At 46.7% G+C, this 23,855-nt stretch overlaps 3 protein-coding genes across 4 annotated transcripts in view; 1 reads left to right on the top strand and 2 right to left on the bottom strand.

The window, feature by feature from the left end:
• Window positions 1-7,250, bottom strand: part of CTNND1 (catenin delta 1) — a 44,536-nt gene extending 37,286 nt beyond the window's left edge. The window contains exon 1 of the mRNA XM_052652181.1: window positions 7,082-7,250. The gene's annotated coding sequence lies outside the window, so the exon portion shown is untranslated. The remainder of the gene's footprint in view (window positions 1-7,081) is intronic.
• A 7,696-nt stretch (window positions 7,251-14,946) lies between these two features.
• On the top strand, window positions 14,947-21,056 carry BTBD18 (BTB domain containing 18). Its single transcript, XM_052653392.1, has 2 exons — window positions 14,947-15,070; window positions 18,997-21,056. Exons 1-2 carry the CDS (start codon window positions 14,947-14,949, stop codon window positions 21,054-21,056), a joined length of 2,184 nt encoding a protein of 727 aa, XP_052509352.1.
• A 615-nt stretch (window positions 21,057-21,671) lies between these two features.
• SELENOH (selenoprotein H) lies at window positions 21,672-23,314 on the bottom strand. 2 transcript variants are annotated; one of them, XM_052653137.1, is made up of 4 exons: window positions 23,038-23,314; window positions 22,807-22,952; window positions 22,554-22,683; window positions 21,672-21,856 (listed from the first exon to the last, which is right to left on the bottom strand). In XM_052653137.1, exons 1-3 carry the CDS (start codon window positions 23,160-23,162, stop codon window positions 22,583-22,585), a joined length of 372 nt encoding a protein of 123 aa, XP_052509097.1. In that variant the 5' UTR covers window positions 23,163-23,314; the 3' UTR covers window positions 21,672-21,856; window positions 22,554-22,582. The 2 variants fall into 2 exon arrangements, with proteins under 2 accessions (XP_052509097.1, XP_052509098.1); XM_052653138.1 differs by having other exon boundaries at window positions 22,579-22,683.
• Between the last annotated feature and the right edge of the window lie 541 nt (window positions 23,315-23,855).

Raw genomic sequence — 23,855 nt, 5'->3', positions numbered from 1 at the left:
ACAGGGAAAAGAAATCAGATTGGCACCAGTTTCTCCTTTAAAACAGATCACTCTATTTTAAAAGTGTACTGAATATACACCAGCTACTTTATTTCAATGAGATTTACTTCACTTGCAATGAAATGGAAACTGTAGGTGCTTTGATAAAAGTACTGAAAAGTTGACCTAGTTCCTATAACAATGCCTTATATCCTCAACCACCAGAATATATTTTGGTTTTTCAAATATAAGCTCCCTAAAACAAATATCTTTACTCCACAAAGAGACCTCTCAATGCACGACCGTATTCAATACTGAACAACATGGGAAACCCACACGGGACTGATAAATAGCCCAGAAGTGACTGACTTTTACTCTTCTGCTCTACTGAATAAAAAATGAGTAATTAGTTAGTAAATGCGGGTGATATTTGAAAATGGAGGAAAAAAACAAACCCTAATCTGAATTAGAATTCAGTCTTCTTGAATCATAACAATTAATCCTAATCTAGACCTAACTGAAATAACCAAATTCAGTCCTAATACTCGAACCTTCACCACATGAGTACAATTTATTCTATTTTAAGAATTAGAAGTTTCTTTCATATTAAGTGTTAGTGAGGCAAAGTGATGCCCATGAAGACCAAGACCACCAACCTAAGGGGAAAAAGATAGGGGAGGCAAAAAGGTAAAGGAGACACCAAATAAAAGAGGAACGCGAACGAAAAGGAGAAACCGTAGGAGAATCAGTGGAGGGAAACGTGGGTCTGGTGCGCAGTGAGTAAGAATCTACCTGCCAACGCGGGGCACGCAGGTCTGTCTGAGCCCTAGTCTGAGAAGAGCCCACAGGCCGAGGGGCGACCAAGCCACAGCCACTGAGCCCAGGGCTCCATAGGCCCAGCAAGAGAAGCCGCAGCATTGAGAAGTCTACGCGCGGCACCTAGAGAATAGCCCCAACTTGCTTTGTTGCAACCAGAGAAAGCCCACACACTGCAACAAAGACCCAGTACAGTCAAAAATAAACAACTGTGGAGAGCTGGGTGGAGAAGTCATGATAGGAAGCTATAGAGAGCCAACAGAAATTAAGTGTAAAGACTTTCCAGAACACTAGTTTCATGGGTTATTTAGTATGAGGGAAGGAAAAACTTCGGCTGGAAGAAACCAAAATCTTCCAGACAAGGCTGCAGTTAACACATATGTATTTCCCACAGGCCACAGTTTAGCTTTTCCACATATAAGAGCAGACAGACCGCTGTCACAGGAGCACACTCCTCACAGGAAGCACTGAAGAACTCAAAATCTCTACGTGTCTCCGTTTTGCAAATGTCCCATAAATAAGGGTTGAAAACAGAAAATGATGTTTCCTGAACATTAAAAAGTGAGGTTTATTTCAAGAGAAGACAGTAAAAAAAAAACACCTTCATCGCTGCGCAATTGCTTCCTGTACATTCAAAACTAACGTTACCCTACAAAAGCCTGGTTGGACAAGTGAGACATCAAGGGAAAGAATCTGGTCCGAAGAATAAAACCCAAACAAAGCTTTTTCAATCCGCTCTCTACCAAAATTAAAGGAAGTTCACCCTTGGATGCTAGAGTTCTGTCTCCTATAGATACAAAAAGATGGGAGAAACTTGTATTGCTGTTTTTCCCCCTAAAGCACCCAAATCTCGTAAGAAACCCGCAGCATACTGCCACAGCTTTGGCTGCCACCAGCTTCTCTTCCCTCACCCACGCCTCGATTTATTCAGAGGCATCCATTCCCACAGCACCCGTATTTTGGACCACCTGCCTCCACAACTTAAACTCGCCTATCACTAAAGGCACTTTTTGTCTATTTTAAAAAGAGAAAGAAAGAAAAGCCTATTCATCCAGGATACCCATTTATTCTGTAATAAAAGCATCTATATCCACCACAGAGTCTCAGGTCATATAAGACACCTTAAAGGAAACTTAGTCAGACAAATGATGTTTGAATTCTTTCAAAGTTATCCATTCTGATAGCAAAAAACGAGGTGTTCCCATGAGCCAGACAACAGCCTATGAATTTCGCATGTATTAAGGCACTTCATCATCACAACAATCCTATGCGATAGTTAATACCATTGTCTTCATTTCACATACAAGGCAATGGAGGCATAGAGCAATTAAAGAGTCTTCCCAGGGCTATTTCGCTAGTTACGTGGCAGAAGATTTGAACACAGGCAGTCCAGCTCCAGCATCCTCGCTCTTACCATGCAGACCTGCCCTGCTTTTGTATTTGTGGCACATTTAGATTGGAAATTCCCTGTTTGGTCAGCATATTGATCAAAAAATACAGAATAATAAAGCATTTGTGGCAAAATTTTAACGACTGGTGTTAAGGTGAATGAAGGATATACAGGAGTTATTGTATTTCTCTTCCAATTTTTCTGAAAGTCTGAAATATTTTCAAAAGAAGTTTTATCATCCAAAATAGGACATGTTTTGTGACCAAATTACCTGTTGGCCATCAGAGAAGACTTTGAGAAAAGAAAACTCTGGATCTTTACAATGTCCCCACTACATGCCTAACCTAACTGCCCACACCATTCCAATCAGGTGTAAGGACTCACTGGAGAGGAAAATGGCCTTAAAATAGGAAATACTGTCCCTGAACCAGAATAATAAACATTAAGTATTGAGAACAGGGTCCACATTTAACAATCAATAACATGCAATTCCAAGTAGAATGGGGGGGGGGGTGGATTTTACTTCCAAAAATACATTATACAGTAAAACTAAATACAAATCAATCCATACCCTCATATCCCACTGGATAGTTCTAACTGAATAGTCGTTCTTCCCGCCTTTGCAATCTCCCCGCCGGGCGATATCAACGCCCTCTATTACAAGCCTTGGAGGCAGCTGCGTTTAGGCAGAGCAATCCCTACTTCAGAGTCGCACAGCTTTTAACCCCTTTTGCAAGGAAAGAGAACATGAAATCAAATAGTAATAACCTATGGCTCATTCCTTTAGGCAAATTTCTCGCTGTTATTCCTAATTTCCCAGAAAATTAATTTGGGTTCTTACACTCATAAACTTATACACTTTGTGAACAAAATCTCCTAGTTTCATAGCGAAAGCAGTGACCAAAAAAAAAATACAATGATGTCCAAACATACTTTCTTTGAAGCACTAATGTTCAAACTATCATTTCAAGCTTTTTATGTTTTTATTAACAAGTATAAAAACCATTTACTTCCAACACAGCTGAAAGCAATACTTCCCCGCTGCTGCCCTAATATGTTCTGGGTAACCAGTTCCTCCCCTCTAGAAAATGGTTACATATAAGGTTTCAGTGGCTGAAGTTAACAGCTGCCTATAATTTGAAATGCACTGACTAGGATCCTTACTATCTACACTATTATTTGTACTACTTGCCCAGAAAAGAAACAGGATTAAAGAAAAATTCAAATTTTAAACCTTCAATTCTTTCTAAAAACTGTATTTAAAAATGGAAGGTAGGCAATGTATAAAAAGTTAAAACTACAGACTAAATTTCAAAATTACATTGCAGTTTTATTAATCTTTGTTGAACTTCTTCCCATCTCAACTTCCTTTCGGCGTTCCCCACAAAAGTCTCTTACTGATTCCCATAGAACCTTATTTAACCAAGATTCACTGCGCACCTCCACGTATCAACAGGGCTTCCCTGGCGGCTCAGAGGTTAAAGCGTCCGCCTCCAATGTGGGAGACGCAGGTTCGATCCCTGGGTCAGGAAGATCCCCTGGAGAAGGAAATGGCAACCCACTGCACAACCCACCCCAGTGCTCTTGCCTGGAGAATCCCATGGAGGGAGGAGCCTGATGGGCTACAGTCCAGGCAGTCGCAGAGTCGGACACGACTGAGCGACTTCACTTCACTTCCCTCAGTGTATCCTAGACACCAAGCCAAGTGCTAAGGGGACACGAAGATAAGACAGCATCTACACTCAAGCAGGTCAGTATAGGGGAAAAGACAAAAAACAGACACACAATTGTAACACAGTGTGACAGACAGCACTTGAACTACCTGCTACAAACCTCTCCCTGCAAATTGGCAACTCATTCCAAACCCAAGTCAGAAAATTCTCTGGAAGGAATTTCACTGACAATCAAATAAAGTTTGAGGCATTTCCAGTAGGTTTAAGAATTACAGGGCAGTAATGATGTGCACATGGAAAGATCCCTATAATAAAGGTTGAGATAATATCCATTCTAACGTATCTAGCTCCTTACAGCTTTCTGGAAAATTGATTTTTTACGTGTACTGCCACTCTCCCTCGGAGCATGCAGGAACTCTAAGTGAGCACTGACCTTCCTCGGATGAAGCACTCCTGCCTCTTGCAAGGGCTCAGTTTAGTTCTGGCTCTTGTTTCTGTCCTCTCTGGAGAACAGTGTTTTAGCGGTTAAATCCACTAACTTTATATAGTCAGAACAGGGTTTAATCCTTGGTCACTTACAAGCACTGAAATTTTTAGCAAACCTCAGCTTCTCTGAGGCTCAAATTCCTTAAAAAACAAAACATAAACCAGAAAACAGACAGAAAGTTACTGTAGGAAATTAATAGTTCATGCAAAATGGTTAGCACTCACTGAGAAAACAAGGTCGGGGGTGGGAGAGGCAGGGCTGGCTCTCAGTGGCAGGGGCACCAAGTGCCGAAACAGGAGGCGAGGGGTTATGCCGAGCCAATCATGTTGTTACTCCAACTGAAGAATGATCTATGCTTAATTTATTTGCATCCATCCTCTCTCACTCATCTCTAGAGATCATCTACCTCATAAACCCAAGGCTGAAATTGCAATTACTCAGAGCTTCTTTTTGAGATTTCCAACAGTCCCCATTTTTATCCTAGCTGAAAGAACGCGTTCTAACCCCTTTGGCTCTCCAAAAGGGAACCCTAAGAAAGGAATTAAGACTCTAAACACCCAAAGGAGGCCCCCACCTGGAACACAGACCGTACCTTAGTCTTATAACAAAGAAACCAACAGCACAGAGGAGTCAAACAAGGACAGGAAAATCCGCAGAACTCATGCTCACTCGTCATTTTCTACCCCCAAACCAAAGTGAGGAGCGAAACAAGTAACAGATTTGCTTATTCACACTCTTCCTGTGTGTCCTGGAAGAACCAGCAGAGGTGAGGTAAAAGATGGGTCTTCCATCTTATCATTCAAAAGGCCAATAGCACACACCAGTCACAACAATGCCGCAGTTCCTGGAGACAGTCCTGGACGCTTTGCAACGAGGATGCTCACTGCAGCCATACAAAGCCCAGTGTGTAAAGCTGGACCCAAACCACCACCACTCAGTCACCCAGAACCCATTTTCAAACTGCCTTTGTACTCGCTCAGACTCCCTCATCCCTCCCCCTAAAGGCTGAGTGGGAAACTGACACTCTGGCAGCAACATGACCAATCCTCCAAAGATCCACCAAGAAACCCCCCTAGGCTGCAGTCAAGGCTGAAGGGAGCATTCGAAAATTTGGAAACGATGTAAGTACAGCCCACAAAATATACACACTGTCCTTTCTCTTTCTTTTTAACTGCACTTGCTAAAATTAGATGATCCAGACATTAAAATCTTACTGTAGCCCTTGCATAAATTAGATTAAAAGAAGGGACAAAGTTCAGTTTCCTCTGAAGCTACAACCTCACAAGAATGAAATCATCTTTCAAGAAATAGGCTTGTCCTGGAAAAGAAATTCAAGGAACTGTTCTAGTCTGAAAAGAATTAAGGGGCGGGGTGGGGTGGGGTGGGGGGTTCAGAATCAGAGGATTATTATAGATACATGCCAGTTTAAATCTAATAACAGCTTACATATTAAGGACCATCCTGCTACAATGAGAGCAGTGTCTATTGCAGTTATAATTTTGCAGATGATTCGCATTTTCAAAGGGAGAAGGAAGGGAACATCCAGTTTTCAGCTACCGAGGAGCCGGCTATATGCTTATCTAGTATTTTTGCAGGAATGTATGTGCAAAACAAAAACAAATCTTAAGATTAAACATAAGATATGAAAGCACAGCCATGGGCCTTCGGATCTTAAAGGATTTCTGGTTTCACAGCAAGTTAACCAAATCAAAAATGCACCTCCAAAAAACAACTTTCAGATTGGTTTAAAAATAAGAATTCCCCCTGTTCTTTCGCAAACACACCCTAAACACTAGGGTCTGTATTAAGTGTTTTAGCCTGACCTTTTTTAAATCCCAGCCTCTTTCAGAGAGCACAAAGCTGGAAATGTCTCTTCTGTGCGACTTTACTCAGGTGAGCTAAAGCGCATGGCTAGAGGTTCCTTATCCCTTTAAGCACGCAAACCAGACATTATTGTATATGCACACTGAACATACAACACCTCCACAAATCTTTGCCATGAAAGGTAGTTTTAGAAGAAAGGGGGTGGCAATCCAGTTACCAAGGGTCTACTTGTTTTCTTTTACAAGGCAAAGCAGGGAGGCTAAGTCTAGAAGGCGAAAGAGGCTCCCACCCACCACACCTGAAAAAGTAAAAGAGGGATCCACCCAGGAACAGCAGGGCTGAAACCGATCTGGGCCGTTCAAACTCTCCAGGGGAAAAATATCACTATTTAAGCTGCAAAGCTCCCTGCAACTTTCCACTTTCACAAATTTAATGATAAAAGGGAGAAAAAAAAAGTTTTGAAACATATGAAGAACCATCTGTATGCTTCCGACCCGGACAAATTCCTTTCCCAACCCACACACAAAATGCCAAAAAAAAACAACTTTTGGTTTGGGCTCTGAAAACAGAAGTTTGTTAGCCTAGCCTAGAAAAAAAACACATACAATCAAAGACCACACCAAAATGTAAATTTATGCAACAGCTCTCACCCCTCTGAATCTATTCATCTCCCTATATTAGACCTAGAAGTTTGTTTCTGGGTCTTGAATATCTTCCTTTGCTTTAAATACGATAAAATACCAAAATTCCCCCAAATAAGTAGAAAGAAAAATTAATAATTGTTTAAAAGTTACCCGTCAGCATAACAGACCCTCTCGTCTTCAAATTCCCTCGGTTACCATAAGACAAAAATTCAACTTGGCTTATCCTGCTTTACCCGTCTATACACATATTTTTTAAAAAGAAACACACCTCAAATGTGGACTTCTGAAAACCACTTCTTTAAGAGAGAAAACCAAGGCTCCGTCAACGTGCTGAGAAAGACAAATCCAGCAAGGTAGTTGCTTTTTCGCCACCTCTTCCTCCTTTCAGGATCTTTCCTGCTCTTCTTTCTCTCTCTCCCCCTTTTTTTTCTCTCAGATCCAACACCTAAAATGGAAGTTGCACCCAGCCAAAGGCTAGGGAGCCTGGGTGGTGACAAACTGATCTGGCAGCCCTACCCCCTCGCTTTCCTAAGTGATGTCAGCCCCTGAGAACTTCCAATAGGAGCTAGGCATAAATCAGGGAGCTGATTTTATCCAATAGGAAACTTTATTATAGGAAACAGGGGAAAAAAGCAAGAGGAGGAGAAAAAGAGACAGGGGGAAGTTTTATATATATATTTATATTTAAAGTGGAGACTATATAATCTCTAAAGGATTACTGCAGGGCTGGGAGGGGTTGGGGAAGGGGGCTGAAGGAACAAGGGCCTTCTAGAACGGCATGCCTAAGAACCACGGTTCTCTTTGATGGTGGAGTTCTTGCTCCCTCCTTCCTTTCCGGGTAGGGAAGAAAAAAAGCTGATTTTATTCGCCTGCTGTTATTTGGTTTGTTGCTTTCTACCCCAAACCATTTTCCCACAGGAAGATAAGAAGGGAAGGAGCAAGCCACAGTAGAAACAGGGCTACAGTGTGTTGGCTGGGATGGTAGGGGATATCTGAGGTAAATCCTCAATTTTATCTTCGTTTAAATGCATTTGAGCTAATTAGAAAAACAAATACTTCGACTTAACATTTTTAGCATCTATACTTTCAGCTGGGCTTCCCCTGTGGCTCAGCTGGTAAGGAATCCGGGAGACCCGGGTTTGATCCCTGGGTTGGGAAGATCCCCCGAAGAAGGGAACGGCTACCCACTCCAGTATTCTGGCCTGGAGAATTCCATGGACTGTGTATCCATGGGGTCTCAAAGAGCTGGACACAGCTCAGCTACTTTCACACACATACATACTTTCAACTAGAAGGAAGCTGAATCCACTAGGCTGTTGAAGAAAATCAGTCTTCTCATTTGCCCCAAATCAAAATAACGTGGGCTTGAGGGGCCTCGTAAATGATATCCCATAAACAGGTGATATATTTGGAGACAACAGCACATGTAAGGAAAAGAAACTCTCACATCAAGAAAGTTCAATTCATCTGTGAAGTTCGGGCTTAAGAAGGTCTAGTTCATGCATTCTCTTTATGCTTGACCTAAATAAAGGATTATAACAGGTATTCTTTTTCTCTTAAGAGTTATCTTTAATATGTTCTTAGACTATTAGGCCATGAAGGGCAGCGATTGAAAATTTTTTTATGCTTACAAAGACTATTATATTATGGTCATTAACTATATGAAAATGATAATGATAAACTGAAAACTTCCTCTTTCTTTCTTACTGAAAAATCTAAAAATCTGAAGACTGCTACCAAATGAATCTTCATAAAGGTTTCATAATTTAAAATAGTGGTTAAGAGCATAGGTTCTGCAGTAGGGCTGACTGGCTGCACCCGTTTCTGCTACGTATACCTAATCAAGTAAATGGGCATACTGCGTGGCCCTCCAGGGGGCGCAGTGGGGAAGAATCTGCCTGCCAATGCAAGAGACTCCGGAGAACGGGTTCGATCCCTGGGCTGAGGAAAATCCCCTGGAGAAGGGAATGGCAGCCCGCTCCAGTATTCTTGCCTGGAGAATCCCACGGACGGAGGAGCCTGGGGCGGGCCACAGTCCACGGGGTCGCAAAGAGTCGGACACGACTGAGCGAGCAGCACACACACGCTACACACTGCACCCTGGAAAAGTTACAGAGCTTCTCTGTGACTCAGTCTCTTACCTGTAAGTGGAGACAGTAACTATATCTCTCTCATAGGACTGTTAAAAGAATTAAAATCCACATAAAGTTCTTAAAAGAATACATGGCATACAGTGTAAACTCAGTAAGTTATGATTATCAATATCTACCCTGGCAAAAAATTTTCAATAGCTCACCATTGCCCCCAAATAGCAACCAGTGATGACCCATCCATCATGTAAGGGACTTTGCACTCATTATCCCTAACTTCTAAAATACCACCATGGAGATAGTATTACCACCATTTTACAGATGAGAAAATCAAGGCTCAGCAAGGTTAAGAAACTTGCCTGAGCTCATCCAGCTAAGGAGTAAACCCTTATCAGTCTAACTCCAAACCCATGCTATTTCCATTACCTTCCGCTGTGGTCAGGATAAAGGCCAAGCTCCTCATCTGTTTTCAAGATCCATATTTATTCATCCAATACATTAAAGTAACATTTACTAACCATAATCTGACCCTCCTTATCTATCTAAACTGGAATTCCACTCCTCAGCATGAAAGTGCCCTTCTAATCAGGTTTAGCTGATCATTATCCACGCCCTCATATTTGCTCTACAGTCTCATAGACCCTCTCATTTGGTCTAATGTGGCCAAAAAGAACTTCTCTCCGAAGTGCTGGAAGACCAAGCAGACATCACAGCACCTATCTGATGGGCTTTAAACAAACTAGAATGGGAAATGAATACATTTGACAAAGAAACAAACAGCCTTTAACTCTCATTGCCTAAGAATCTTTTCCAATTACCTTATCACATCTTTCACCTCTGCTGCTGCTGCTGCTGCTGCTGCTAAGTCGCTTCAGTCGTGTCTGACTCTGTGCGACCTCATAGACGGCAGCCCACCCGGCTCCCCCGTCCCTGGGATTCTCCAGGCAAGAACACTAGAGTGGGTTGCCATTTTCTTCTCCAAAGCATGAAAGGGAAAAGTGAAAGTGAAGCTGCTCAGTCGTGCCGACTCTTCTCGATCCCATGGACTGCAGCCTACCAGGCTCCTCCGTCCATGGGATTTTCCAGGCAAGAGCACTGGAGTGGGGTGCCATTGCCTTCTCCCTCTTTTACCTCTACTTTCCATCTGTTCCTAGTCCTGTACAGCAAGTTTAAAAGCCAAAGATGATTGTCAAAGGAAAACAACACCAGAAATCAACCAGTTTGTTGATTCACTGGTTCCTAGATGAGAGCTATTATCTAGAATAAGCTATGATTTTCTAGAGATGGATTAGTCTTGTTTCTTTCAAACCATCACTAACAGATTGCAAATATTTTGACTTCCTTCCTTCCTTCATGCGTATGTGTCTGTGTGTTTTCCTGTCTCCCCCACCAGAAGATAAGCTCCATGAAGGCATAAAAATTATCTTTCTAGTGTATCCCCAGAGCTCAGCCTTGTATATCATATTTAGCAACACACGAATAATGAAGTCTGCTGTTTTACTAGTTAAATAATCCTGGACAAGTCATTTAACATTAATGAATTTGTAGATAACATTCAAAATAAAATTATATACAAATTTTTGATGTTTGACAGAAAACAGCAAAATTCTGCAAAGCAATTATCCTTCAATAAAAAATAAATTTTAAAAAATCATATACAAATTTAAACACTTAACTCAGTGATGAAAAGTTGTTAAATTTATCTGAAACAGCCATCTTCAAATAAAGAATCATAAGGATTAACACTCACTGAGGGAAAAACTGTTTATACTCAGTGAATAGAAAAGAAAAGAAAAAGACTTGTTCCTTTCGGGTTATTCTGGACACCTACTGTTCATGCACTCTTCTAGAGGTCAAGGATAAGGAGACAGACAAGTACCCTGCTCTCAATAAGTCTGCATTCTACCTGGGTCAGGGGAAATTGCAGAAGGTTAGCAAATAAGATGCCAGCTGGAACACTATGCAGAGATGAGAGACTGATGAGAAGGACCTGTGGCTTGCTCTAGATTGGATGTCAGGGACAAACTCTCTGGACAAGTGACATTTAAGGAGAAATCTGAATGGTAAGAAGCAGCCAACCTTGAGAAAATATGAACAATGGTAACTACTAATGCCAAAGCCCTAAAGTGTGAGCCTGAAATATACTGGATCCAGCAGAACATGTTGGAAATGAGGGAGGTGGAGGTGGGAATCAGAGTATAAAGGCATCTATAGGTTAGAGAAAGGAGTTTTGATTTTATTCTAGGTGAAAGAAAGCCTGTGGAAATTTCAAACTGCCGAATGACACAATCCAATCAACATTTTGAAAAGGTCTGGCTGCTTATGTGACAAATGGATTAAACTAGAGGGAAGAGTGAAAGCAAGGAAATTAGTTTGAAAGTCAAGTTGCAGTGATATGGAGCTGACTACAGTCGTAGCAGTAAAAATGGAGAGAAATCAATGGATGTGTTCAGAGAAAAAGGGTTGTTTTTCTTGGAGGCTTTTTCCCCCCTTCCTTTTTTCTTTGTTTTTCATTTGGTGTTACCGCATGGAAGACTACATTCAGTACTCATTTTTACAACTCTGAGTTTAACTTCTCCACCCACAACCATCATCACATACACACAAAGAAAAGATATCATAAACTGAACTACGAAATAAAACTGTACTTTAAAAAGAAATGTTAAAATTATTATATAGGGCAGAGCATTGTGCTGTGATGACTTTACTTCTAAAACAGCCTAAAACTATAAATGCCAAGGAGAAGAAATTTTTAAAAATCCAACTCCAAAAAAAAAAAAAAACCACACTGGCTACCCATACAAAGGAAAACAAAACATTTTTTACTTCTTTCTCTGCTCTGATGGCAACACATTACCATCCTAAGTTTGCCATTTTTGAAGCCTTGGGTAGGATGGCCATTTTTCATTCCCTTTATAACACTGACTAACACAAGATTTAACTAAACTGTTGTTGCATTTAAAACAAACAAACAAACAAAAGAAGTGAGTCCTCTCTACCTCTTGAAAATTAGTCTAATCCTGATAACAATATATTTCTGAGAGAATGCAATATTTCTATTTTCTTGACAAACGCCATAGAATCACCTACGGTGGCACCGCACCTGCCGAGTCAAGGCTCCATTTCCACAGTAACAGATGCTGCAAACAAGTATTGTTCCGTCCTTTCCCCTTGCTTGCTTTCGTGTGTGTGTATGCATGTGTGTGTGTGCCCGTGCGTGCGTGTGTGACGCGCTGGCAGCATCTAAAAATCTGTCCTCCTTCTGCTAAGGTTTATGTCCTTTGACGAACTGCTACCTCTTCAAAGTCTGACAGCAACCCCAAATGTCGTTCTGTTCCTTGTTTCTTCCGTCATCTCAAGGGCAGGGAGCTCAAACTAGGGAAAATATTACCTGACTTGGCAATCCATGCCCCGCCCCATATTTCAATCAACCACCTCAGATCCTTTTGAAAAGATGTAAAATAGCAATCAAGATACACTTGAGTGCCCAGTCCTATTCACCCTTCTCCGCTTTGTCCCTGGACAGGTTCCCCGTCTCTCAGGTACCGTCCTTCCTGCCTCCGGCCGCGTGACCGCACCACACTTCGTCCCCAGCGGCGTTGGATTTGGCAGGCTCCGTCCAGCGCAGGACGCCACCGGACAGCTACCTGAAGCCAGGACCCAGGTCCCAACACGCACCGGGCAGAGAACTGCTGTGCGGTTCCGACGCGGCTTGGCGCGCTCTCAGAATGTGTGATCTCAAGTTCATTTAATTTTTGATCTCATCCCTGAAAACAGCGTGTTTCCGACCAGGAAGTGCACTAAAGACCTCAACACTCGAGATCCCTCCGGATGGAGAGTTCTGCCCCCCGCCTCGGGTTATCAGGTCTCCCAGATGTGGGTCTGGGGTGGAGTCTATGACAAACCTGAAATCAGGAGTTAGCCCAGGAATCTTGTTCCAGAACATTCCTGGCCTCAGGAGCCACCTAGTGTGAGACATGTGCGACCTGGTGCGACCGGCGCCACCCGTAAGCCTTCGCCTCCATCACGCCTGGGGCGCTCTTAGCAGCACCGAGGCTATTAGCAGCCTCCTCCACGGGAAGCCAGAGATGTCCTCCCACCTCCTTGGAGCCTCTTTTCCATTTGTTTTCGTCGGGTGCCAAGGATGAGGCCTGCTCCTACAGAATCCCTCCCCGGCGGGCCCGCCGCCCTGTCTCTCCTCGTGGGACCCCTCTTGCCCCCAGCCCCCAAGTCCCTCGAGACTTAGCTTCCCGCCCAAAGCGCCCCTCGCCCTGCGATTGGCTGTCTGAGGGGCCTCGGCCAATGCGGGATGACGTATTCGCCCGGCGTCAACCTGCGAGGCTGGGGGAGGAGGAAGCACGTCGGGTCCGCGACGTGCGTGCGTGTGGTGCGCGAGGACGGTGGCGCGAGGTGTGTGGTGCTGGCTGCGTGGCCTCAGGCTTTCGCTGTCACCCCCCCCCATCCTGGTGCACGCGGGTGCCGGGGCCCGCGGCAGGACGAGGGCACTCGGGGGGCGGCTGCAAAGCCCTTGCGCCCGGAGGCGACAGTGAAGGCGAGCCTTGGGTTCGGGCCTCAGGGACCCCCACGCTCCATTCCCAGAAACCTTCGCGCCGAGAGGTCTCTCCTCAAAGGAGTTGGGCCCCGGGCGCCCGGAGCTTGTGGAGCGCCCCGCTTTGCAGGGCCTTCCCTGAAGCCCTGCGTTCCCCGCTCCGCCAACCCCGATTCCTTTGGTGTTAGACAGGGAAGAAGACCTCGGGACGTTGTGCAGCTTTGCTAAGCCTCCGCGCGCCAGGCTGGAGTGTGGGAGGAAGCAAGGCAGGCTGGATCGAGGACCCAAGCACCGAGACGACCGCAGGAGCATCTCCTCCCGCAGAGCTATTCCAGGTTGGGTCTGGGGGCGAGGCCCAGTGCTGGTGGGTCGGGAAGTCTCCCCCAGGGCCTACGTTTGGGCCCTTGCAACCGCTCTCTGACTGGGATGGAATGGAACCTACGGTTTCTTAATTTACCTTTTCCACTCTTTTCTTTACCGATAGTTTGACGTGAACCTGCATGCCAGGAAAGGAACGCCACCTGTGCAGCGTGTGGGGATCTCGGTGCAGAAAACTGGAAACGTGGTAAGCCGGAAGTCCGAATACCCAGCTTGTGTTGGGAAGGGGTAAAATCTAGCATAATCATCTTTGCTTCACTGTTAGCCAGATAGTTAACCGGATTGACAAACCTAAAGACTAAATTCTGTGCCAATTTCCAGGCGGAAACAGGCTTCCTTTGGACAAGAACATCTGAACCAAGGGTGGCAGTCTTCTTATTTCGGTTGGAGACCTTCTCACCAAGCCCAGCAGCTTCTCTTCTTTGCCGTGCACCCTCTGCTGGTTAGTGTGATAGAGTGAGCTTGGAGAAAATAAGGCGTGTATGACTTCTTAGAAATCATTTAATACCCAAGAAGTGTTTTGTTAAAATGTGTTAAATGTGGGAAGTACACCCATGAAACTCAGAAATATGATGCTCAGGAAGAATATGAGTAGTCGGCACCATAGGAGTTGAGTCCCTGCTAATATGAATGACGAAGGTTTAAGGATAACAAAAATTCCATTTTTGTAGTGCTAGTTCTGTGCCAGGCACTCACAGTGCTAAGCAGCTTGGTAGAAATTGACTCATTAAATCTCTCAAACAGCCTTATGAGGTTAGTACAGGACTGTTATACTTCCCATTTCCTAGCTAGATCAGAAAAGTAAGAGTCAGAGAAGTTAGATCATTTGCCTGAAATTATATAGCTCAGCTAATAAATAACAGAGCTGAGATTCAAATCTAAGACTATCAATGAGCTCCCACCTGTAACCACTAGGATATTCTTAAGGTACACTTGGGGGCACAATCCCTGGATTTATGGTTCCTCAATTCATGCTTTTGTCTCTTACTTTCAAAATTCCCCTGTCATCTTAAACATAAAAGAAAAAAATTAGGTATAACCATGCCTCTGAAAGGTGTTATCTCACCCACAGGAATCTGATCCATGAAAACCCAGAAAGGTTGTTAAGAGACCAACATGTGCTCTCCTGCCAGTCCCAAAATCCTGTACAGGAATCCCCGGTTCCTCCGGTTAGCTTTTCTGCAGCTTTATCACCAGCAACAGAGTGGTGTGTTCTGTGATGTCCTTCTGCAGGCAGAAGGTAAGAGACTAGTAGGGACTCAATTGAAAACTCACCATAGACTAAGAGAAAATGATTTTAGGGCCAGGCAGTGAAGGACAAAACCAGGAAAGTGTGTAATGATTGCCTTTGAGTCCTATTTGGTAAAGAGCTTTTTCTAGGACGGGTACATTTCTCAAAAGTGAAAGTGAGATTATACTCCTCTTTAAAAAAATGAACTAATTATAAAGCTCCGTAAGTGTAGAAATTCTATAAAATGTGGATAATATGGTAGTGGGGTGATTGTGAAGGTTGAGTTTAACATACGTAAGACACTTAGAAAGGTACTTTTAATGTTGTACTAAGCAGAATGTAAGTATCAGATGGTCCTATTACGTACTTTTCTGCTTCCTTTTTCATGTATTATTTTGGGCTGCGATGGGTCTTTACTGCGGCGCCGGCTTTTCTCTAGCTGCGCCGAGTGGGGACTGTTCATCACAGTGCGCAGGCTGCTCGTTGCAGTGGCTTCTCGTTGCGGCGCATGGGCTCTAGAGTGCACGAGCTTCAGTAGATGGGTCCCTGGGCTCTAGAGCACAGGCTTAATAGTATGGCTTACTTGCTTCTCGGCATGTGGGATCCTCCCAGACCAGGGACTGAACCTGTGTCTCCTGCATTCGCTGGCAAATTCTTTACCACTGAGCCACCAGGGAAGCCCCTTTTTCCTATCGTCTTGCCAAGCAAGTTACTTCGTCTCTTGGCAGTTCACTTTCTTCATTACCAACATTGTGTAACACTCTCCAGTTTACCAAGTACATATAGTATAGTTTAGTTTCTCATCTTGATTTTTACTACAGCCTTGTGAGATAAAGAATGTTGTTGTATGGTTCCAGTTCTACAGATGTGCGAATTGAGACAGTGATTTAAGTGACTTGTCTGTTGGTTCTCTTAGTAAGAGTGGCGTTTCATTCCTTTATTCAAAGTAAACCAAAAAAGTATGCTGTACTAGCATGGGCACATAGTATGTGAAGATAAAGCCCGTCCTTGCAAGGGAGCCATATAGGGGAGATATTCCAGTAACCAGTGCATTCACATAACTGGGCTGTATAATAAATAACATTGGGGTAGATACAGGCTGACACAGGAGCACAAAAGAGGCACCTACTTCACAGACCTGAGGAGGTTGGGAGATGGGGGTTAGGGAGATTTTCTTGGAGGAAATAACCTCTTAGATGAGTTGTGAAGGACAAATAGACGTAGGAAGAAGTGGGGAAGGATTTTCCCAGGCAGAGAAAACAGCATGTACTGAGATTTAGAGGTATGGACCAGAGGTTTGCAAGTGGTTCATTATGGCTAGAGCACAGACTATAAGAAGTGTATTGATCAGAGCTGTTGCTAGAGAAATTAGCAGGTCTGAAGTGTTATACCAAGGAAGTTGGTCTTGTCCTCAGAACACTGGAATTATACTTGTAGATTTTAAAGAAGAAGGTCATAACTGGTTTAGAAATAGCACTCAGGCTGCAATGAGGGGAATTATTAGATTGTTACTGAGTCCAGGTAGGGGCTGTTTTGGGATCCAGGAGAAAGGGAACTGTGGCCTGAACTAAGGCATTGAGAATAGAAAGAAATACGTGGTTTATGAGCTATTAAAGAGAAGTATTTAAGAGGTATATGGATGTGAAAGTTGGACCATAAAGAAGGCAGAGTACCGAAGAATTGATGCTTTCAAATTGTGGTGCTGGAGAAGACTCTTAAGAGTCCCTTGGACATCAGGGAGACCAAACCAGTGAGTGCTAAAGGAGATCAACCCTGAATTCATTGGAAGAATTGATGCTGAAGCTGAAACTCCAATACTTTGGCCACCTGATGCGAAGAGCTGACTCACTGAAAAAGACCCTGATGCTGGGAAAGATTGAGGGCAGGAGGAGAAGGGGACCACAGAGGATGAGATGGCTGGATAGCATCACTGACTCAATGGACATGAGTTTGCGCAAGCTCCAGGAGGTAGTGAAGGACAGGGAAGCCTGGTGTGCTGCAGTCCGTGGGATCGAAGAGAGTCAGACACAAATTAGCGACTGAACAACAGCAACAAAAAGAATTTACAAAACTTGCTGCAGTTAAGAACATGGACTAAGGCAGCCTTGGGTTCAAATCTTGTCCCTGCTCCTTCAGTCACTCAGTCATATCCGACTCTGCGACCCCATGAACCGCAGCATGCCAGGCCTCCCTGTCTACCAACTCCCGGAGTCCACCCAAACTCATGTCCATTGAGTCGGTGATGCCATCCAACCATCTTATCCTCTATCGTCCCCTTCTCCTCCTGCCCTCAATTTTTCCCAGCATCAGGGTCTCTTCAGATGAGTCAGCTCTTCACATCAGGTGGCCAAAGTATTGGAGTCTCAGCTTCAACGTCAGTCCTTCCAATGAACACTCAGGACTGATCTCCTTTAAGATGGACTGGTTGGATCTCCTTGCAGTCCAAGGGACTCTCAAGAGTCTTCTCCAACACCACCAAAACACCACCAAAACCATCAATTCTTCGACTCAGCTTTCTTTGCAGTCCAACTCTCACATCTATACATGACTACTGGAAAAACCATAGCCTTGACTAGATGGACCTTTGTTGATAAAATAGTATCTCTGCTTTTTAATATGCTGTCTAGTTTGGTCATAACTTTGCTTCCAAGGAGTAAGCGTCTAACTGTAATTTTGCACATTGTGCCACAGCTTACTCATCTGTAATAACAACTACCTCACAAGGTTGCAGTGAAGATTAAAACTAATTCTGGTAAGAGCCTTAGGTGCCTGGCACATAATAAGGACTCAAGAGTTATTAGTGTTTTTTTTTAAAGAAAACTTAATATTTGATTGGATGCAGTGGGTAAGAGAAAAGGAAGAATCAAATATGACTTCTAGTGTTCAGGCCTGGGCCATTGGGTGAATGTGTTATCTTATTTTGAAGTAAAAATCGGGAAGTTTTGAAGTGTGGGGAGTGGTGAGTTTACTTTCTAGAAAGGTTGCATTGGAGGTACTTGTGGGACATCCATGTTGTTTTGCAGGCTGTGGCATGCTTAGTATTTCAGAAGAGCTATCTGGGCAGGGTTGGATCTGAGAATCATCAGCAAGCTTTTGCTAATGGAAGCCATGGGAGAGGGAAAAATTTCTCCAGAAGTGCCCATAAAATGAGAAGGTGGCTCAGGACAGTGGATACCAGGCAGTGAAGAGATTTCAGGAGAACTGAGCCCTGACTGAAAAGTGAAAAGTCGCTCAGTCGTGTCTGACTCTCTGCAACCCCATGGACTGTAGCCCAACAGGCTCCTCTGTTCATGGAATTCTCCAAGCAAGAATCCTGGAGTGGGTAGCCATGCCCTCCTCCAGGGGATGTTCCCTACCCAGGGTTGGAACCTGGGTCTCCTGCATTGCAGGCAGATTTCTTACTGGTCTGAGCCACCAGGGAAGCAAGCTTCCCTGATTATCCTGATTATCCATATCCAAAGCTCATGATCTTTTGATTAGATCACAAGCAGCTTCTGTACAAATTTTTAAACTCTTGGGTGAGTCAAAAACATTTATTCAGCAAGTATTTGATCCCCTACTTTGTGTCAAGTACTGGGTATTCTTCAGTGAGTCAGACAGACAGTCCCTGTCCTTGGAACTTAGAAGTTTAGTGAAGGAGATGGACAATTCCAATGCAGATAGCTGGATGCTGTGATAGCTACAGCGCAGCTAACCCAGACGGGATGGCAGAGGAGGGGTGCGGAAGGCTTTCTGAAAGTCTAAAATAAGCCTGTAAGGATAAAAACTGAGTTAGCTGGGTAATGGCAGAATGTTCCAGGTAGGCAGAAGAAACAGATTTCTTCTACTTGAACCTCCATGAGGGAAACAGAAGGGACGGTACATTCAGGTACAGTGTCTGTTTAACCCACGAGCGTGCCAGTCGGCCTGAGATAAATACTTGGGTTTCCCTCCAGGTGAGGCAGTCCCAGCCCATTGCTGCATCCTGTCAGCCTGCAGCCCCTTCTTCACAGAGCGCCTGGAGCGGGAGAAGCCAGCCCAGGGTCGGAAGGTGGTGCTTGAGCTGGGGGGCCTGAAGATCAGGACCCTGCGGAAGCTGGTGGACTTCCTCTACACCTCTGAGATGGAATTATCTGGGGAAGAAGCCCAGGATGTGCTTTCCGCAGCCCGCCAGCTCCGTGTGTCTGAGCTCGAATCCCTCCAGCTAGAGGGTGGGAAGCTGGTGAAGGCCCCTCAGGGTCGAAGGCTGAACAGGGAGTGCCTGCAACCTCCCAGCCCTGCGCCAATCTCTGCCAGGGTGGTGGCTTCCAGCCGCCGACCTCGAGCCCCCCTGCCTGTCACCCAGGCGCCCTGTCCTCTCGGGGCAGCGAGACTGAAGTCCTCGGGGAAGGAGGAGGGGCCCCCGGAGAAGAACCACCGACAGAACCTGGAGAACTCATCTGGCACTCTCCTACTCAAGAGGAAGGCCAGGGCCTGCCCAGCTCCACAGGAAACAATCGCTTCACCATCGAGCCACGGTCAGGGACCTAAAGAGAACAGGAGTGACCGCACCCTCGGTCCTGTCGCACTCTCCCCACCCAGCTTGTACCCGTCCGTCAACGAGCGACTCCTACCCAGGAAGATCAAGCTGAGCCGCTCAAAGCCATCTCCCGATGTCTGTACATCCAAGCCTGCCAGCCTCCTCAGTGGAGCCAGCTCAGTGCCCACAGCCCCTGGCCGGCGTCTGTGGCGGCAGAAGAGTACAAATAAAGAAGCACCCGAGGACAAGCAGAAAACAGGGCGAGCCAGTCCCCTCGGGAGCAGCCCAAGCGCATCGGGTCTTGGGAAGACGGGTGGGAACAAGAAGAGGAGCCCCGAAGCCAGGGCCCCGCACCCGGACTCTGCAGAGGAGGGGCAGGTTGGGAGAGTGAAGCTTCGCAAGATTGTCAACGGGACCTGCTGGGAGGTCGTTCAGGAGCCTCCCCTCAGAATCTCTCAAGATAGCCCTCAAATCCCAGAACTCAAAGACTCAGGAGAGCTTCTGGGGACACAGCCATCCCCAGGTAAGGAGCTGGACCTGTCATCCGCGAGAACAAACTTGTGTGAGGACTCACCCGTGTGCTCCAGGCTACAAGACATTTTGCTCTCTGCGGGCCGCTGCCCAGACCACCCAGTGGAGAAGTCCGAGTTTGGGTCCAGCCCAGAGCTGGTAGGGAAGGAACCTGGACTGGACATGGACTGCAGAGAGTCCTACACGTTCAACCCCGCCCTGCTCGGGCAGCCCTGCGAAGCTGAGGAGTACCGCATCACCAGTGCTGCCGCCACCAGTGAGCTGGAGGAGATCCTGGATTTCATGCTCTGCGGCTCCGACATTGAGCCGCCCATGGAGTCTCTGGAGAGTCCCCGGGCTGAGGGCTGCAGGACCCCGAGTTACCACCTGACAGAAACAGGCAAGACCTGGATTGAAGGGGAAGAATGGTGTTTGCCGGACGTGGAGCTCTGGCCCAGGGAGTTCACGGGACTGGAAAAGGAACCTCTTGGTGAGAACAAAGGGCCAGCTGAGCCCTTCAGCCCCCTAGACCTGCCCTCTGAGAACAAAGAGCCAGCTGAGCCCTTCAGCCCCCTTGTCATGCCCTCCGAGGTAAGTGAGGGGGAGGTGTTTTCAGTGGGAGGCTCTTGGACTCCAGACCTGGAAATTAGCAGCTCCCAGCCACTGGAAGGTGAGAGAGACAGACTTCTCCACATGGACTCCCTTGACCCTCCCCAAAGGTCCTATGGAGACCTCTCGCCTCCCTGTTCAAACTGGGTGGACGCTGGCCTGGAAGTGTCCCTATCAATGGATGAGGTGTTATACCCAGCTCCAGAGGCAGGCAAGGAGGGAACTGGCAGCTCTGAGTGGGCGGGTCCACTTCCTGCCAGCCCTGAAGAGGAGATTGATGTAGGCTCACTGTCAGAGGGGATTCTACCCACGAATGTTCTCTGCGTGTGGCCTGACCCTTCCTCAGAGTCAGAAACGGAGGTAGACATACTAACGTAGCAGAGCGGGGAGGGCGGGCCGCAGGGACTGGGAGGGTGGGACATGCTGTCTGAGAGAAGGTCACCGCCAGGCCCGCACATGCCCGTCCTCTTAGCACCAGAGGCAGGCATACCCGTAGCTCTCCTTCCCTCTGCAGGCTTTTGGAGCCAGGCAGAAGTCATTCAATAGGTAGAAAATTATGAACTTGAATCCCCTTACTTCTTTTATAATCTTGTTTTCCAGTTAGTGACAAGTGAAGCAATAAACTGTGTGGTCACCAACTCTCGTGGGTCACAGGTGACAGCAAAGCCAGTCTCCGCGAGCAGCAGGCCTCTAATCACTAGTACCCGGTGTGTATGGCTTAGTCACTGCCGGCATGGGACGTGTAGCCAAAAGCTCCATGGGGCTGGGAAGGTGTCCTGCACCATCACTTCTGAGAAGTGAGGTGAGAAAAATAGTTCCTTTTATTTCCTTTTCCCCCATAGTTTTTAGAAGTATTTCTCATGCTCTAATAAGGGACCATAGGAGACCCAAGTTAATTGGTGACCTCAGGCTATGAAGAACATGAGGACCAATCCCAGAAGGCTGGCAGAGGGTCCCCTTCCCATATTAATAAATTCACTTCATGACTCAGGCTTTATGTCAACTCAGATCCTTTAATTTTTATTAAACCAAATCCAAGAACTTTTCAATGTCTTACTAGAGGACTGCCTCACAACTGAACCATCGTTTCTGGAGGGGAGGAAACCACAGCTTCAGGGACATGACTGAAGTTTGGCCACGTCCCGTCATAAACGTTCCAATATCACCAGGAACAGAGGCTGTGAAAAGGAGAAAGGAAAAGAGTTAGAGAAGGGATCCAGGTAATCCTAGCCAGCCCTCCACCACTGAACATAGCGAGCTCAAGGGGTGTACACACACACTGCCCCCATCTCACTCAACATCAAGTGCCTGACAACATGCAAAAGCCCTGTGTGCAGCACTCGGACAGAGTCGGATTCTGCGACCAGGAGTGCCAGCACCACCGTGCAGGGCTGGCAGCACATACTGGTAACACGGAGGGCAGCAGGCATACCTGAAACTACACAGAGATGTGGCCAGGGAGAAGCAACGTACACACACATAAGTGAGGGCGTCGATGGGATTTACAGGAAAGTGAGCGGTTTTTAAAACAGAACATCAGCCCACACTCCAAGGGACACAGTTCTCTGCATCCTCTAAGGACACAATTTGCATAGTCATTTACCAACGGCATTCCACGACTTAGCTCAGAGACGCGAGTGAAACAGGAAGGTTGTAGCAAAGGGCAGTGAACAGGAAATTTTAGGGGGGGTGGGGCGACTTCAGTTTTTCCACGAGGAAAAAGAGGACGAGATATTCCCACTAGAGGAAATCTCGAGAGCAGAAGCGAGTTATGGAGATGTAGGTCCTGAGTGAAATCAGGGCTTTAACAGGAAGGGCTGCTTCGCCAGCAGCCGCACCAAGATCAGCCCACGCCCCCCATTTGCCATCTCGAACCTCAGCGAGACGCCTTCTGCCCCACCTCCCTACGAAAGGTACTTCTTCAGCTCCTCCAGCACCACGGGAGGCTCCGGAAACTTGAGTTTGCGTGGGGGCCCCTTCTTAAGACCCGTCCAGAGCTCCGCGCCTGGGAAGAAAGGCCACGTGAAGCGCAACGGCTCTGGAACCCGGCAGCCGTTCCCTGAAGCCACCGGGAGGCGGCGGTCTGGAGGCCCGCGCTGTCCGGCCCCCGCGCCCGGCCCGCACTCACTGCTGCCGTCGGCGCGCAGCAGCGTCACCTCGAAGCTGCCCCTCCGCGGCCTGGCAGGGTTCACCTTCACCGCCAGCTCGGGGGCCTGCAGGCGCAGCGCCTGGCTCAGGGCCGCGGCGTTGCGCCCGTAGACTCGTCAGCTCGTGCTGCGGGAAGAGGAGCGAGGTCAGAGCCGGGCCCCGGCCTGCGGCGCCCGCGCCCTCGCGCCCCGCCGCGCCCCGGGCCGCTCACCAGTGCTCGATGACGACGCTCGGCCCCTCCACTTCCCCCTCCTGGCCGCCGGCCGGCTTCTCCCGCTTCTCGGCCGCAGCGGCCAGCGCCGCCTCGGCCTTCCGCTTCCTCCCGCGGGACGCCATGGCGCCTGGGGCCCGGCTGGGGACAGGGCACAGGCGCGGCCACCGGGCACAGGCCAGCCGGGCTCCGAGCGCCGAATCGCAGCCCAGGAACTCAGCTCCCGACGCGAAAGCTCTCAAGCTGCGGCAAGCGTGGCGCAGGGCGCACACGTGGTCTGGAGGCGGGGCCTCGGGCGAAGGCGCGCTGTGCGCAGAGGCGGGGAGGTGCGGGGCGCCGCGCCCAACCACCTGGCTGGGGGGCCGGGTCGCTGCGAAAACGAGTCTTCGCGCAGGCTTTCCGGTAACCGCGGCGCCGGCTTGAACGGTGGCCATCAGGACTGCTACCCACAACTTCGCTCCTGGGACCCACGGATCAGTCCCAGACCAAGTGTACAGCTTAACCTCTGGGATTAAGTAAACTTTGTTACGGGTGCAGGGTTTTGATTTGAAGCTTGGATTGTTTCCTAGTCTTTAAAGCCAAGCCAGTATTATATCTCCAGTTCATTTTGAGCTTCTTCCAAGTTAATTGCTTTCTAACGTCGGTAATCATTCAGGATCCTTCGTTAACTAATATGAATAAATACTAAGTAAATTCACTATATTGTTTACATCATTGACTTTCAAGTGGGATAGTAGGGTGTTAGAAATATCAAGACCATTTGAGGAACATTTTTAAATGCATGCAAAGGTCCTGAGATTTTAACGAGCCTACCTAAT

This window comes from Budorcas taxicolor, chromosome 15 (genome assembly GCF_023091745.1).
Source record: "Budorcas taxicolor isolate Tak-1 chromosome 15, Takin1.1, whole genome shotgun sequence".
NCBI classification, from domain to species: Eukaryota; Metazoa; Chordata; class Mammalia; order Artiodactyla; family Bovidae; genus Budorcas; species Budorcas taxicolor.
The sequence above is the reverse complement of the archived record's forward strand: the minus strand, read 5'-3'. Positions and strand labels throughout refer to the sequence as shown.

Coding starts and splice junctions, on each gene's coding strand:
- BTBD18 (XM_052653392.1), top strand. CDS start 14,947: ATGTGCTCTCCTGCCAGTCCCAAAATCCTGTACAGGAATCCCCGGTTC. Junction 15,071..18,996: donor TGTCCTTCTGCAGGCAGAAG/GTAAGAGACTAG, acceptor GTTTCCCTCCAG/GTGAGGCAGTCCCAGCCCAT.